Source organism: Mixophyes fleayi, chromosome 1, assembly GCF_038048845.1.
Source record: "Mixophyes fleayi isolate aMixFle1 chromosome 1, aMixFle1.hap1, whole genome shotgun sequence".
Lineage (NCBI taxonomy): Eukaryota > Metazoa > Chordata > Amphibia > Anura > Limnodynastidae > Mixophyes > Mixophyes fleayi.
Genome location: NC_134402.1, coordinates 183,640,406 through 183,655,586, shown reverse-complemented (window position 1 = coordinate 183,655,586; position 15,181 = coordinate 183,640,406). Strand labels below are relative to the sequence as shown.

General features: G+C 42.4%; 1 protein-coding gene across 1 annotated transcript in view; it reads right to left on the bottom strand.

Annotated features, from left to right (window-relative positions):
- Window positions 1-15,181, bottom strand: part of LOC142145880 (uncharacterized) — a 110,711-nt gene that overhangs the window by 92,974 nt on the left and 2,556 nt on the right. Inside the window, exon 3 of the mRNA XM_075204606.1 lies at window positions 7,952-8,189. Coding sequence (XP_075060707.1) covers window positions 7,952-8,189 — 238 coding nt within the window. The remainder of the gene's footprint in view (window positions 1-7,951; window positions 8,190-15,181) is intronic.

Below are 15,181 nucleotides of genomic sequence, written 5' to 3'. Positions count from 1 at the left end.
TAAATTGTATAAGGCAGTATCTGTGCAACTGGTTGGCCACATTATATTATTTCACATTAGCATCTTTGATGACCATATATATTTGAAGCCATATACTGAAAGTAATCAGTGCCCTCAGCTAGTACAGCTATTAATGAAGACTAATACAACATGAGTTTGAGAAAGGAGAAGTACAATTACAAGTCATAAAATCTTAGTCTTTTAAAACTATGCTGTAATACTAAGGGTATTGTTAAGAGATAGAGAAGCGAAACAAACAGATATTGCAAAAACATATAGATAAATTAACATAAGAATGAGACATCCAAAATTCACATCTGCAACACTCAAATTATAAAACAAAAATGAAAGATGGGTGCTAACGAAAAAAGCATAGACATTTTTGTCTGACAACTTCTGGGTCTCTCCTCCTTGAGGACTGTGCCCAGGTCTGCTTTGTATTCATACTGACTGGGGTAAAAACCTTCAAATGCAAAACATACAAATTTATTCCTCGGCCCTATAACGGTTTCCTTAAATTATACATACTTGTTTTGAATAAGAATTTAGGTATCCCTGTTTGTAAAATCAGACTTCATTTTACGTTTGAGTACCTGGGCTAAATGCACAAAAACAAGCAATGAAACCTTAGTAGTAAAGACAAAGATGGCTCACATCCCAGAAAAAAGTTAATCCTTTATTTGCACTCTTTCCTCCATATCTGCTTTAGTATACGGCCACACAAAAGAATTAACTTTGTTTTACAGTCATTGCCTTTATTACTATGGATTCACAGCAGGGCTAACCAAAAGCGTTTGTTTTTAAGATCTACTGGACCCAGCATAGAGAAGGAAAAAAATGATAACAGACATATAGCATTTCTCTGTCTTCCTTTGGGAGACACAGGGGACATTGGGGTATAGAATAGGGATAGGGCGATTTGACACTTTAAATCTTCAGTTCCTATATAGCCTCAGTTTAGTATAGGTGCCCGGCGATCAGGCTGTTTAGGTTCCACTGCAGCCCTATTCAGTTTATTTCTGTTACTTTTCAGGATTTTCTTTATCTATTGCAATCTGAGGCTTCAGCCTCTGGTCATCTGACAGCCGGCAGCTCACAGAGCCGTAGCCGCGGCTGTCAAATGCTGTTTCTGTGTAGTGTCAGTGCACAGCAGAGACGGCTGTGCACTGTCTGGTGAGGGGGAATAGAGGAGCCTCCAATGCCAGCCACCCTCTCCCAACGTTGTTTTAGCCCTCCCATGAACTGAGCACAGTTGGCTGCAGGCTGTTTCCATCCTCCATTGCTGTGCAGCCACTGCGTAAGGAGGGATGGCAGCAGGTAAGTGTACCCTCAACTAGCACAGTGCTGGATGAGGGGTTGGGGTAAAAAATCATAGCGTGTCCTTTAAGTAGGCTGCCTCTTACTAGAGGCAGCTTTTGTGTTAATTTTTAAAAAATCCATACTTAGGGGACTGGGTCAAGCTAGGGTCAGTAAGATAGTGAGCCCTGCTAAGCACTGATTTGGTGGAGGGGGGGAGGTTGTCCTGTTGGACATCTGTCAATCCACTGCTGGGCCCTGTGAGGGAATTGTTTTCCCTCTCATGCACTTTCTCCTCAATAGTCTCTTACTCCTTTGTATGCAGACATCAGAATAGGCAGACATTTTACAGCTCCAGCTTCTCTTTTTTTCTGTCATGTGTCCTGGAAGGTAACGTGTTGGGGGTGGTTGTTTTCAGGGGGGTTTATCCTTTTCACTGTGGGGCTGTTAGGCTGTGTTGCAGGTTCACTTTCTGTACCTGATGTGTGTACTGCTTGTCTTATATACTGTGTTTTTCACGGTTTACGGTTTTATCTATGTGTTTTGTCCCATCTGTTAACATGTCAGATAGGGGAAAAGCAATGTGGGTTAAGGCTGGGGTAAAATCTATGTTGAAGTTCACCTGTGCCACCTGTAATGTTAAGTTACCATCCACACAGTCAGGCTCACACACCTTGTCGGTGGCCTGTCAGTCTCAGGATCGGATGCAGAGTGTACCAGGTTCTGGTTCTGACTCAACGGAGCCCGTCTGGGTTCAATCTCTTTCCAATACTATTGTTGAACATGCCTAATTGGTGCGGTCTCAGTGTGTGGGCGATCCTTCTTCAAATGCCCCTTCCTCTCTGATGAGGGAGGTGGATTCTGCTTCGCTAAGTCAAAGTCCAGCTAGACTGTGGCAGCGGATGCTGTTGAACCAGTCTGGGTACTTGGCCTTGCGTCCTCAGTACAGGGTTTGGTTTCAGGCTCCTCCTCTTTAGAGCAGATGTTACAATCTGGGGAATTAGCGGTAGATTCTGACATGGATGCTCCTTCTGTGGTAGAGGAGGTTCATCTTGAGAGTGTGATGGAATTAATACGGGCTGTGCGTCAGGGTACTTAACATTTTTGTGCGGACAAAGCAATCTTTGTCTTTTCCAGCTCTTTCCCAATTGGAAGATTTGTTGACCGAGCCTTGGGCTTCCCCAGATTAGAAGTTCCAGGTGTCTTGTCGGCTGCAGTCGTGCTATCCATTTACTTCTGAGGTTCTTTCTAAATGGAAGATGCCTCCATGTGTGGATGCTCCTGTTGCAAAGTTGTCCATAGTGACTACTATCCCTCTTCCCAATGCAGCAACTCTTAAGGACGGTATGGACAGTAAGGTTAGGGCCATCCTTAAGTCTATTTTCTTGGCGGTGGGTGTCTCTCTGCTGCCCACCTTGGCGTCGCTGTGCGTCAACAAGACTGTAGAACACTGGTCAGAACAGCTGTCTGAAGGTTTGCTGGCAGGGAGGACAGTCTTCTGAACTGCTTCCGTTGGTGGATAAAATTCAGGGGGATATGGATTTTTTTTTAGGGAAGGTAGCCCTGGAAGCGGGATTAATAGGGGTATGAAAATCTGCCTCTGCGGATTTGCGTCATCGGACTCTCTGGCTTAAGTCCTGGAGGCTGATATTGAGTCTAAAAAGGCTCGAGACAATTCCTTTCTCCGTTGTTTTGTTTGGCCCTTAGCTTAAATCCATTATGAGTCAATCTACCGGAGGAAAGAGCACTTTTCTTCCTGTTAATGTTCCCAAAGAATGTCCAGATTCCAGTCTTTTAGGTCTTCAGGCAGATCTCGCAGTCAATATTCCTTGGGCCAATCCTCCAAAGGTCAGTCGTCCACCGCCATGGGTGGTTTGCAGCGTGGTTTTTAGGCCTGGTCTGCTCGACGTCGGGCAGTTAAGCCTGCAGACATGCAGTCCGCGTGAGGAGCATTTTGCCCCTACGCGGTCTCCAGTGGTGGGAGACAGTCTTCTCTTATTCAGGCATTGGTGGTTTCAGTCTACCATGGATGCCTGGGTGTGCAGGGTTAAGGACCAGGGGTACAAAATCGATCTCCTTGTTCATCCTCCCAGGTGTTTTTTTACCACTGGGATTTCCGCATGTCCACGAAAGTGACTGGCTTTATGAGAAGCGATCCAATCCCTCATTTCTTCCGGAGTGATTATTCTGCGCAAGATCACAAAAAGATTTGGAATTTTATTGCAACCTTTTTCTAGTGCCAAATCCAGATGGCTCATTCAGACCCATTCTGAATCTAAAATGGTTGAACACCCAGGTCAGAGTGCCCAGGTTTAAAATGGACTCTTTGCGGTTGGTCATTCACAGCATAAAACAAGGGCAGTTCATGGTGGCTCTAGACATCAAGGATGCCTATCTCCATGTTCTCATCTAGGAGGGTCATCGGTCCCTCTTGAGGTTTGCGGTGCGTTCAAGTTCTTCCCTTTGTTCTGGCCGCGGCCCCGTGGATCTTCATCAAGATCATGGCGGTCATGGCTGCTCTGTTGAGTTCCAAGCGGATTACGATCATCCCTTACCTGGACGATCTACTTTTGAAGGCACAGTTTTCAGAGGTACTTCAGTCTTATATCCAAGTAGTGATCCAGACTCTAGATACTTATGGTTGGATTCTCCACTTCAAAAAGTCAGTTGATCCCCTCCCAGTGGATGACCTTTTTGGGACTTTAACTTGACACCCAACAAGATTCTGGCCTTGCAGAAGATGGTGAAATCTCTGTTGGCGACAAAACGGACGTCTGTGCATTTCAGTATGAGACTTTTGGGCAAGTCCAGGTTGCTCAGTTTAATGCACGCGAGTTCCAGTTGGAACTTCTGTCAAAATGGAACAAATGCCATCTGAATCTGTCAGGCCAGGTATTCCAATCCCTTGAGTGGACCTATTACTTTTGCTTTAAGGCTAGGTATTGCGCCTGTCTCCGCATGTGCGTCAGTCGCTTCTTTGGTGGTTGAAGAAAGAAAAATCTATGCAGGGATTATCCACTCTCGATCTGGGATTGGACTTTGATTATAACGAATGCCAGCCTTCGGGGTTGGGGTGCAGTCTGTCTTCGTGCTCGCTTTCAGGGTCTTTGGACTCTAAAGGAATCCAAGCTTCCAATCAATGTAATGAAACTGCGGTCAGTGTTCCATGCTCTTATGAGCATGCATCACTTTCTGCAGGGAAGGGCCGTGAAGATTTAGTCGGACGATGCCACATACCTCACTAGGCATCAAGAGTCCTTTAAGCATGCGAGACTGACACAAGATCTTTCAGTGGACCGAAGCAAACTATCCAGTGATCATGGCATTCTTTATATCTGTGATAAAAACTGGGAAGCCGATTACCTAAGGAGGCAGACTCTGGATCCGGGCGAATGGTACTTCCATCCAGAAGTCTTTCACCAGTTCGCAGACAGGTGGGGGTCAGCTAGACATCGACATGACGTCTCTTATGAACCACAAAGTTCACCTCTTCTGCTCTCGTGCAAGAGCTCCTTTGGTTGTCTTGGTAGATGCCATGTCTGTTCCTTGCCGGTTCCTCGTATTGTATCTTATCCCATCGGTAGCATGCTTCCACAGATGTTAAAAGAAAAAGTTAAAGAGAGAGGGTGTTCCAGTCCTCCGAGTGGCACCGGATTGGCCTCGGGGGGCCTGGTACACCAATGTGCTCTCCGTGGCGAGAGTTCGGTCGTGGCGTCTGTCGCTTTGACCACACCCATTAACTCAAGGACCCTTTTTTCATCTAGATTTGGAATTTCTGAATTTAACGACATGGCTGTTGAAGCCATGATCCTGCGAACTAAGGGTTTTTCTGAGCGTGTGGTGCAAACCATGCTTCAGGCTTGTAAACCGGGTTCAGCCAATATTTATTATCGAATCCGGAGGACATATATTGCCTGGTGTGAAAAGAAGGGGTATCCATCCTCTTCTGTTCAATTGTCCAGGTTGCTTATGTTCTTACAGGATGGGCTGGACGCGGGTTTGTGCCTTAGTTCTCTTAAGGGTCAGATGTTGGCTCTTTATGTTTTCTTTCAAAGAAGACTCATTGTGATGCCTGATGTGAAAATTTTCAGTCAGGGGGTGCTCCATGTGCAACCTGGAATGTTTTTCCCGTAGCACCATTGATTTAAATTTGTTGTTGAATGCCTTACAGCATCTACCTTTTGAACCTTTGGATACGGTGGATTTTAAATTTCTGACCTGGAAGACTTTCTTCCTTTTGGTCATTTCTACGGCAAGAACATTTTCAGAGCTTGCAGCTTTATCTTGCAAGTCTCCTCCTCTTGTTTTTCATGAGGATAGGGCAGTTCTTTGGACATAGCCTTCATTCCTTATTAAAGTGGTGTCTAAATTTCAATTAAATCAGGACATCGTCATTCCTGCCCTGACTACATATATGTCTTCAGAGTACAAAGTTTCTATTCGTTCTCTCGATGTGGTTGGAGGCTTGCACTTTTTTTTTTTTGTAAACTCTTTATTTAAAGAGGAAACAACAGATACAATCAACACCAATGACATGAAAATATTAGTATTTTAGATGTCTCCCCTATGTTTTATATTTTTACATCGGTTGGGAGGGGGAAAAAGAGAGAAAGGGTGGGGGGTAGAAAGACACAAATTTTGATAACAATATATCTTATAAAATAAATAAGCAAACATATAAACTCGGAACATCGCTAGAAGAAGCTAAGACACATTCTTATATAGACTACCAGTGAGAAAACTAACAGACAAGCGTTACTCACCAGCGGCGCACCATATCCAGCCTGGGGGGGTCCGGAGGCAGCCCAAGAGCTAAATTCCATCTGCAGGAGGAGGAGCCGTATTGGATAGGCAGCTACAGCTTTCTAATAAATACCATGGGGCCCACACCCTATCAGGCTTGCGCTTTTATGTGTGTAGGACTCAGGATGTGCGCAAGACTGAGGATCTTTTGATTCTGTATGATGCACAGAGAGGCTGGCCAGCTTCCAAGGTGACTGTTGCGCGGTGGCTAACGGCTGTAATCCGTCAAGTTTATAGTGGGGCTTCTTACAGATAATCTTTGGGCATACTCTACATGGTCTGTGAGTGCTTCCTGGTGGTATGCCATGGTGCCTCAAGTGATCAGCTGTGTCAGGCAGCCAAGTAGTCTTCGATGCACACATTCACTTAGTTTTACAAGTCTAATGTGTTTGCATCCAAGGATCCAATTTTCAGAAGAAAGCTGTTTCACGCCGTTTCTTCTGAGGGTTCCTTCCCGTGATGCGGCTTTAGGAAGTCCCCGGTGTCCTCCAATGGACTAAGAGAAACGGATTTTACTTTCGTATAAAAATCATATTGTTTTGTATTTTAACTAGAACACAAAAATGAAAGAGCTTCCAAAATATAAGTGCCCATCTATCTGTCAAAAAGGAAAAGCCAAGCAAGAGTTCAGTGGACAAATCTGCACCAAAGTGCAAATGCTTGTCTGACTTTTACGATTGCTCAAAAGTGAATGGGTAGAAATAACCAATAATCCTTATAAGAGCTGTATATTGCTCCAGTTTAAGTGATTTGGTGAAATCACATTTCTTGTTCACACATTAAGGGGCATATTCAATTAGCTTTCGGATTCGCGGTAACGCGCCGGAACAACCGCGAAATGTAATACACGTTACCGCAATAACGTGGATTTTCGTTTGCGAACGAAAATCCGCATTAATGCAGTACCGTAATACCCGCAAGAACGCGCACTTTTCGCGGTAACCGCGAATCCGAAAGCTAATTGAATATGCCCCTAAATGTTTTTTCTTTCATAGCATTTATCAATTTACCCTTCACAATGCTTGGACTGTTAGTAAGCCCAAGTATTGCAACTCCTAGTTTACTCCCTTTTTGAAGGTATTTGCTTTCCTGGGTTTAACATGATATAGATGCCTAATGAGCCTCTTTCAGAATGAAAGTGCACCAATATTTATTATGGCAGTGTTATGTCCCAACAGTCTACATGTCACAGGGTAGTTTTGTTGTAGGATCAGGATAAGCCGAGTTTTAACAATTGTCTCTTTTGCCTGTATAAATTTTAATAAGCACACTATTCTGTAATTAGAATAGTAGAATTAAATGGAGCTAACAGAGTAGTAAAAGAAGCAGGGATCTGGGACCACTGCCAGTGCAAACTACTGAAGAGGACAGCTTGTGGCTCTCAGCCATAGCAGAAAGTTGAACCCAGTGGCAGTCAGCCGTGAAATAGTTTTTCAAGGCAAATCAGCCAGAATCTTACTCAGTTTTAAATAGATTTATGCATTATCTGTTTTTTCAACTGCATTCACACTCAGTGTAACAGTGGCTCTAAAATCCAGTCTTGAAGCCACCCTCACATTTCAGGTTTTAAGGATAACCATGTTTGTGCACAAATAGTTAAATTATTGAGGCTTTAATTAAATCACCTGTATTCCAGCAATGTCATCCTTAAAACCTGGAATGTTAGGGAACGGTGTGAGGACCGGTTGGGATACACTGCTCTATAAAACTAGTTTCAAACTGAGAGCAATTGTGCTCAATTGTTAATGCAGAAACATCTAGCCATATAGCTATAATCTTTTTCAACATATCATACATTTAACAATTAAGTTTCTTTGCAAAGCAATTAAAAAAAAAAGTATGCGATATTTACTTTAAAAACGACCACTACGTTGGAAACCCTATTTATCTGATGAGCAAAATTCAGTGCAACATCAATATGTCGGAACAAATAAACTCCCATTTCTGGATTGCCCAACACGCTTGTTGCCATATTTTCAGCAGATAATCCACAGCTAGAAATATCTTTTGCAACTTGGTTTGGTACCACCAGGAAGCAGAACTTTTCCTCTAGCTCTCGTCCATGTCTTCCAAGTTCTTTCATCTCTGTTCTGAAAAGCAATAAAAGAAAAAAAAACGGTGCAGAGTTATTATATCTACCTAATGAGAAAATACCAAAAATATAGACTAGAGAAGTGACATTGCTATAACAATGACAACTGTATTAACGTGTTACAAAGAGAGCAATATTATCATTGGTAAACACTATACCATATCACATAACTTGAATATATTTTTATGACTAACTTCATATTAAAAATAATTTACTAAAATTAATTGTATGCTGATGATTCTTCATCTAGTGAAAATTCATTTCAGATCTGCTAATAATACTTACAGGACTTTTATTTTCTTATATGACTTGCTGTTTCCATCAGAAAAATAAATGATATATAAAATGAAATATAAAACATATAAAATGCTGACCCAATAATTTTAAACAGTAGAACAGTGTTAAAAAGTAAACAGTGTAGACAACAACTATGTGCACATTGGTGTTCGGTAACTCCATATCTCCTCATTTTGGCAGGTGAACTGAGGAGAGACCGTATCTCTCCATAGAGATACTTGCTCTTTATGGAGAAATGATGATACAGTGCAAACGACCATCTTTCCAAAGCGGGTGGCAGAGCAAGCACAGGGGAAAGTAAAGCATGTTCTACTTTCACCAACTCTGTTCTGTCACTTGCTATGTTCTGCATCTTTGCATAGATAAATAATGCCCATGTAAGCTTTATCAGACAATTGGCCTGGTATTGCAGTGTGTGGCCTCAAAACAAGTGTGATGCTCAATAATATCCTGATTGCATTCAATCAGATCATTATCGGTCATGCTGGCAAATGCGATTGGAAAAGCACAAAATGGTAAATTTGGACAGTGATCCTGGTACTGGGCACTCATGATCTTCCGGCAGTATCAGAGTGTGACCAGCCTTAGCTCAATTCCTGGAGATCCCATTTTCAGAGAGGCAAATGAAAGTATCTGAAAAGAATGGCCTCAAAAATGGTGCAGGCTGTTAAGCAGAAAACCAATCACAGAAAACTTAGCAAGCTTTAAGCAACTATAAAATTAATTTTCTGTTGTCACAATAGGAGCTGTCTCAGAAATGTTCTTTGTCCATTTTACGGTAAGTCTATATTTTTTTCATATCGGACTCAGTCTTCGATATATTTATGCTGCTGTAGTGAGTGTAATGTCACTCAGAATGGTGACTACCACCGATTTATAGTTTTCTCTTGTTTTTTTCCTTCAATTCTGTATAGTGTCATGTGACTACCAGTCACATGATGTAGTAAGCAGAGCCTTTGGAACGCCCATAAACTCTGTCTGCTCTGTGCACTGTGAAATCATCCCCCTGAGCTGTGACCCTGTATGTGTGTGACTATCAGTCATACTCCTGGCCTCAGGAGGGATTTTTAAAAGGAGAAAATCATTGGTAGGACAGCCAAGAGAAATAACGCATATGCATGCCTAAAAGGTACTTAACTTGCTATTTACAAAAAAGGTCTATGTGGGATTGCTGCATTAATTCGTACAGCATAAAGAAAAGAATGAAAGGACAAGACAAACAAGTATATTAAGGGTATCAACAAGGTTCAAGAGAATAGTATTTTCCAGACTAGGATAAATTGCAGGAAAAGATGCAATAAAATTGGTTAGAACATATTGCTGGACAGCACTCCAATAACTACTCACACAAGAAGCTTTCTCACAGCAACCCTTCTGCTTTATTTACAACTTCAGTTATCCTCAGCAGTCAGTCTTGTTAAATTCCACCACAGTCCGGAGCAGACTCGAAGCAGTTTTTAGCCAATCTTGATGTTATCCCCTTCCCTAACACTTTCCATAAAGGGTAAGTCATCTCTGGATGTTATGTAAGGTCTCTCACCTAGAGGGGTCCACTGTCACTTTAAGAGACCAGAATTCTGTCAGTTGGTTCAACTGTGCTCTCATTAGTCTATTCACCTCCCATAGGACGGCAGTCTCTCTTTGCTGAACTGCAGTAACTTCTTGTATGGCTGCAATGTCTCACAACATCATATTTACCATGTCCTGCATGCTTACCTGCCAGTGGTGTTAATCCTCTCTTCACTACTAAACAGTCTGCAATATTCTCTAATCTCTCATATTCTCTGCAGTTTCTCCAGTACTGAGTCTAGAACTACAATAACCAGCACAACTCCATAAGCTTTTTGCCCACAATACTTAATGGAACTACAATAGCGAGCACACTTCACAGTAATTTAACAGCACTACTCCTCCAGTGTACTACCAGCAACTTTGATAAATGCAGTTTTACATACATTGCCTATGTTTTTAAAAATACTTTTTTATTGAAGAAAGGGGCAGAAGGGTACAGAAGAAAAGAAAAGTGAGCTGGTGATTTGGGGAGAGGTATAGCATGATGACTGTCAGCAAGTATCAAATACATAGTGAATGAAACAAAAACCTTAAAGTCTCCAGCCCTCCACCCATCGACTCTTATCATGTTTATTCCATTCTCCCTGTGGGTAAAAAGAGAATGCATGACCAGTGTCTGGCTGAAATCAGCTAAGAAGTGCTGGTAAAGAGAGGTAGAGTAAAGGGGGAACCTATAGTCTGTTGCTTAGTCGCTTAGTCTCCAGTCCTATGTCCACCTGCTGTCAACTAAAGTTTAGCGGTGGTCAGGCCCCATGACAATCCATTCATGGGGTCCAGATAGCACCAAATTTGGCAGTTGAGTTGTTAATGATACCAGTAATGTGCTTCGACCCATGTACGTGCCATACTCTATCAAGCATTGAGGACACATTTGTTTTTTTTCCCAGGAAGAGACAATCTGGCAGTTTTCTGCATTAAGAATGTGCCATATTAAGTCTCTGTGTGGATTTGAGTGTGCCCGGTATGCACTATAAAAGGAGCAAGAAGGACAAAGAGCCTGGCAATCTCTTTCCATATAGGAGTCAGCTTTGGGCATTTCCACCAAATATGGGACAGGGTATCTTCTTTTCCCATCTCCAGCACAAGTTTGAGGGTCTGGAAAAATTTTATGCAATTGCGACGGGACATTTTGCCCAAATTGCATACTTTTAGCAATTATTTTACTTACAGTATTAACTGGTGGAACAATATTCCAGAAGGTGTAGTTGGAAAAGCAACAATAAACAAATTTTAAAACTGTGATTATCACCTTGTCCTTAAAAATCTATTGGCAAGTATTATCGGAACTCTAGATGGGCCACTTTTATTCATGCAACAGCAATGTACTGGGGCTGATGTACACTAATGTGTGTGGACTATCTTGAGTGAAATCACTCTGCACATTTCCAAAAAGCGTGTGCACGCATCTGTGCCTATACAGATTTGTGCAATTCTGGCACGTATGCCTGCCTGTGTCTGGAGATGCGACAGGGAAGAGGCCTTATAACATGGGCCAAGTACAGTAAAGGTGTGTTCACGCAAATGCGACTCATGTAAACCTGGAGAAATACATATATGCCTATCAGGAGGTATATCTTTTACCCTTGATATATGGCAGGTTCAAATACTCACGGCTGCTGATGAATAGTCAAAAAACCAGGTGTGCATGCTGCTTACGCAGACGCATCTTAAGATGTCTGCACCTAGGCGAAATTACGCTATTTTTACATGTTTTGGGGTTTTTTTGTCTTAAGAGTAATGAACTCACATTTTGCAGCCAACTCTGCATCAGCCACTCTATATTTTAGAGATGGTCACTGACCCCGTGTTTTGGTTTTGGATCTGGATTACCGTCGTGTTTTGGTTTTGCAAAACCACCATTGCGTGTTTTGGTTTTGATTTTGTCTTGCTATTTTGTTGGAAAATCAATGTTTTTGGGCCTAAAATAACCCAATTTAGTGCTCCAACTGTTTTAGAGATAAGTAATCTAATTGTAGAGGTAATAAATCATCCAAAAAACAGTTTAATTCTTCGTTGGTAGGCCTTCATTTATTCTACACACAAAACAGATTGTCTTCCTCTCCATCTATGCATATTGGCAATGCAGCCATCGTCTTTGGATGTATATTACACCCACACTTATAGTTAAATATGTAAAGAAATAGAAAAAGGCAGTTTGCTTCTGTCTCTATAGGCCCCCCTCCACTTGTTGAAAAAAACAAAAAATTCAGCCGTTATAGACTGTACAATATTAATTTAAATGGAGAAAGCCAGTTTGGTTTCTGTCTCTCTAGGCCCCCCTCCACTTGTATAAAATATCAAAAAATTCAGCCGTTAAATACTGTACAATATTAATTGACATGGAGAAAGCCAGTTTGGTTTCTGTCTCTCTAGGCCCCCCTCCACTTGTATAAAATACCAAAAAATTCAGCCGTTATAGACTGTACAATATTAATTGACATGGAGAAAGCCAGTTTGGTTTCTGTCTCTCTAGGCCCCCCTCCACTTGTATAAAATACCAAAAAATTCAGCCGTTATAGACTGTACAATATTAATTGACATGGAGAAAGCCAGTTTGGTTTCTGTCTCTCTAGGCCCCCCTCCACTTGTGTAAATTACCAAAAATTTTAGCCGTTATAGACTGTACAATATTAAGAGAAATGGACAAAGGCAGTTTGAGGTCACTCTGTCTATGACACCCTACCCTTAAGGATAAATTGCCCAAACAGCAGCCTTTCAAGAAGGTACATAATATGGAAACGCCACAAGTCCCTTTCCTCTTTGGGGGTAGATTGCACCCTACACTTACATAGAAAGTTTTAAAAAGATGTTATCGTCATCATCTTCAGCTTCATCCTCACCCTCATCAGTGTGTACGTCCTCATCAGAGGCTATCAATTCATCGCCGCTTGAATCAGCCATTAGACAACAGTCAGTGCTTGGATGTCTTGGATGGTGAAGGCCTTCCTCGTGGAAGATGTAGTTCATTTTTATAAACATCATTTTCTCCACATTTTTGGGAAGTAACCTTCTACGGCGATCACTGACTAAGTTCCCTGCTGTGCTGAACACTCGTTCAGAGTACACACTGGAGGGTGGGCAGCCTAGGTATTGCAAAGCAAGTTTGTACATGGGTTTCCAAATGACCTGCTTTTCTTCCCAGTAAGGAAAGGGACTGTCTGACATTTCCATATCAACTACCTCTTGAAAGTAATCCTCCACCATCCTTTGCATGTTTATACTCGTATTGGATGGAGTTATGGGCAAAGTGACACTTTTTTTTGAAAAATCCTTCAAACCAGCCCAGATGTTAAATTGTTCTGGTCTGCCCCCTGTGTCTTCCCTGCTTCTTTTTTGGAAATTTAATTTTTTACGAGCAGCAGCAGCTTGAGAAAGTGAAGGACCTGTTGTCAAGCCGAGGCCCAGTTCAGCGGACAACTTGCTGAGCAATAGCTCCTTGCAAAAGTTCACATCTCGCTCATTTACAAGTAAAGACTCAATGTAGGTTTTAAACCTTGGATCAAGCACAGTGGCCTAAACGTACTGATCCAAGTTCAAGATCTTAATAACTCGAGGATCATTATGAAGCGAATTAAGTACTTGATCGACAAGGCCAACATACTTTGCTGAATTGCTTGCTTTCAGCTCCTCCTTCATTTTCTCAAGCTGCTTTTCCAATAGTCTAATTAAAGGATTGACTTGGCTCAAACTAGCAGAGTCTGCACTCACCTCACACGTCACAGCTTTAAATGGTTTCAGCACCTTGCACAGGACTGAAAGGATTCCCCACTGTGCAAGAGTGAAATACATCCCCCTTCCTTTCCCAATGTCATGGCTTGTGCAATATTCTTGGATGGCTTTGCGCTGTTCCTCCATCCTCTGAAGCATGTACAGGGTGGAATTCCACCTAGTTACCACCTCTTGCTTAAATTGGTGACAGGGCAACTTAAACTGCTCTTGGAGCTGCTGTAACCTCCTACATGCTGTGGCTGAATGCCTGAAATGGCCTGAAATTTTACGGGCCACCGAAAGCATCTCCTGCACCTCACGGTTATTTCGTAGGAAGCTCTGCACCACCAAGTTGATGGTGTGAGCAAAACAGGGAATATGTTGGAAATCACCCAGCTGTAATGCTCGCACTATATTGTTGGCGTTATCAGAAATGACATACCCAGGGGAGAGTCCGAGTGGTATAAGCCATGCATCAATCACATCTCTCAGTTTGCGCAACAAATTGTCAGCCGTATGCCTGTTAGTGAAGCCGGTGATACAAAGAGTGGCCTGCCTGTGACAAATGTTACGTAGTGGTGTACATGCTGCTGCTGTTCCTGCTGGTGAAGGTGAATGACCAACCCAGTGGACTGTCACAGTCATATAGTCTTTGGTTTGGCCACTTCCACTTGTCCACATATCTGTGGTTAAGTGGACAGTGGGCAGAATGGCATTTTTCAGCGCAATCTCTACATTTTTACACACTTTTTGGTATAGTTATGGAATTGCTTTATGGGAGAAATGGTGTCGCCATGGAATTCTGTAACGCGGACACAAAACCTTAATTAACTGTGAAAAACCAGCTGCGTTTATTGTGGAGATTGGACGTAGATCTAACACTAACATTGCAGCCATGTCGTCTGTGATTCGCTTGGCGACTGGGTGACTGCTGTCATATTTGCTTCCCCTCGCAAATGATTGTTTAACAGTTAATTGCTGAAATGTAGGACTGCTCATTTTCATGACCTGCCTCTGGGATGACGATTCACCCCCAGCAGCAGCAACAGCAGCAGCAATGGGACTAACGCTTTCTTCAGAGGAATCAATAATAGTGCAGGAGTCATCCAGCCTTAAGTGGGATGCCGGGCTAACTCCGAGCGCTACTGAGGATATTGATGAGGATGGTGTGGTGGGTGTATTTTGTAGCCGTCGGGATGTCGGTGAGCGGAGGGTCTTAGCTGATGATGGAGTGCTTGTATTTTTTTGGGAAGAACTTTCAGCTTTTCCCAACACTTTGCCATGAACTCTCGTTAAATGGCGTAACATAGACGAGGTTCCAAGATGGTTAAGGTCCCTGCCTCGACTGACTGTGGCTTGACATAAACTACAAATGGCTATACAATTGTTGTCTGGATTTGGGTAGAAATAATT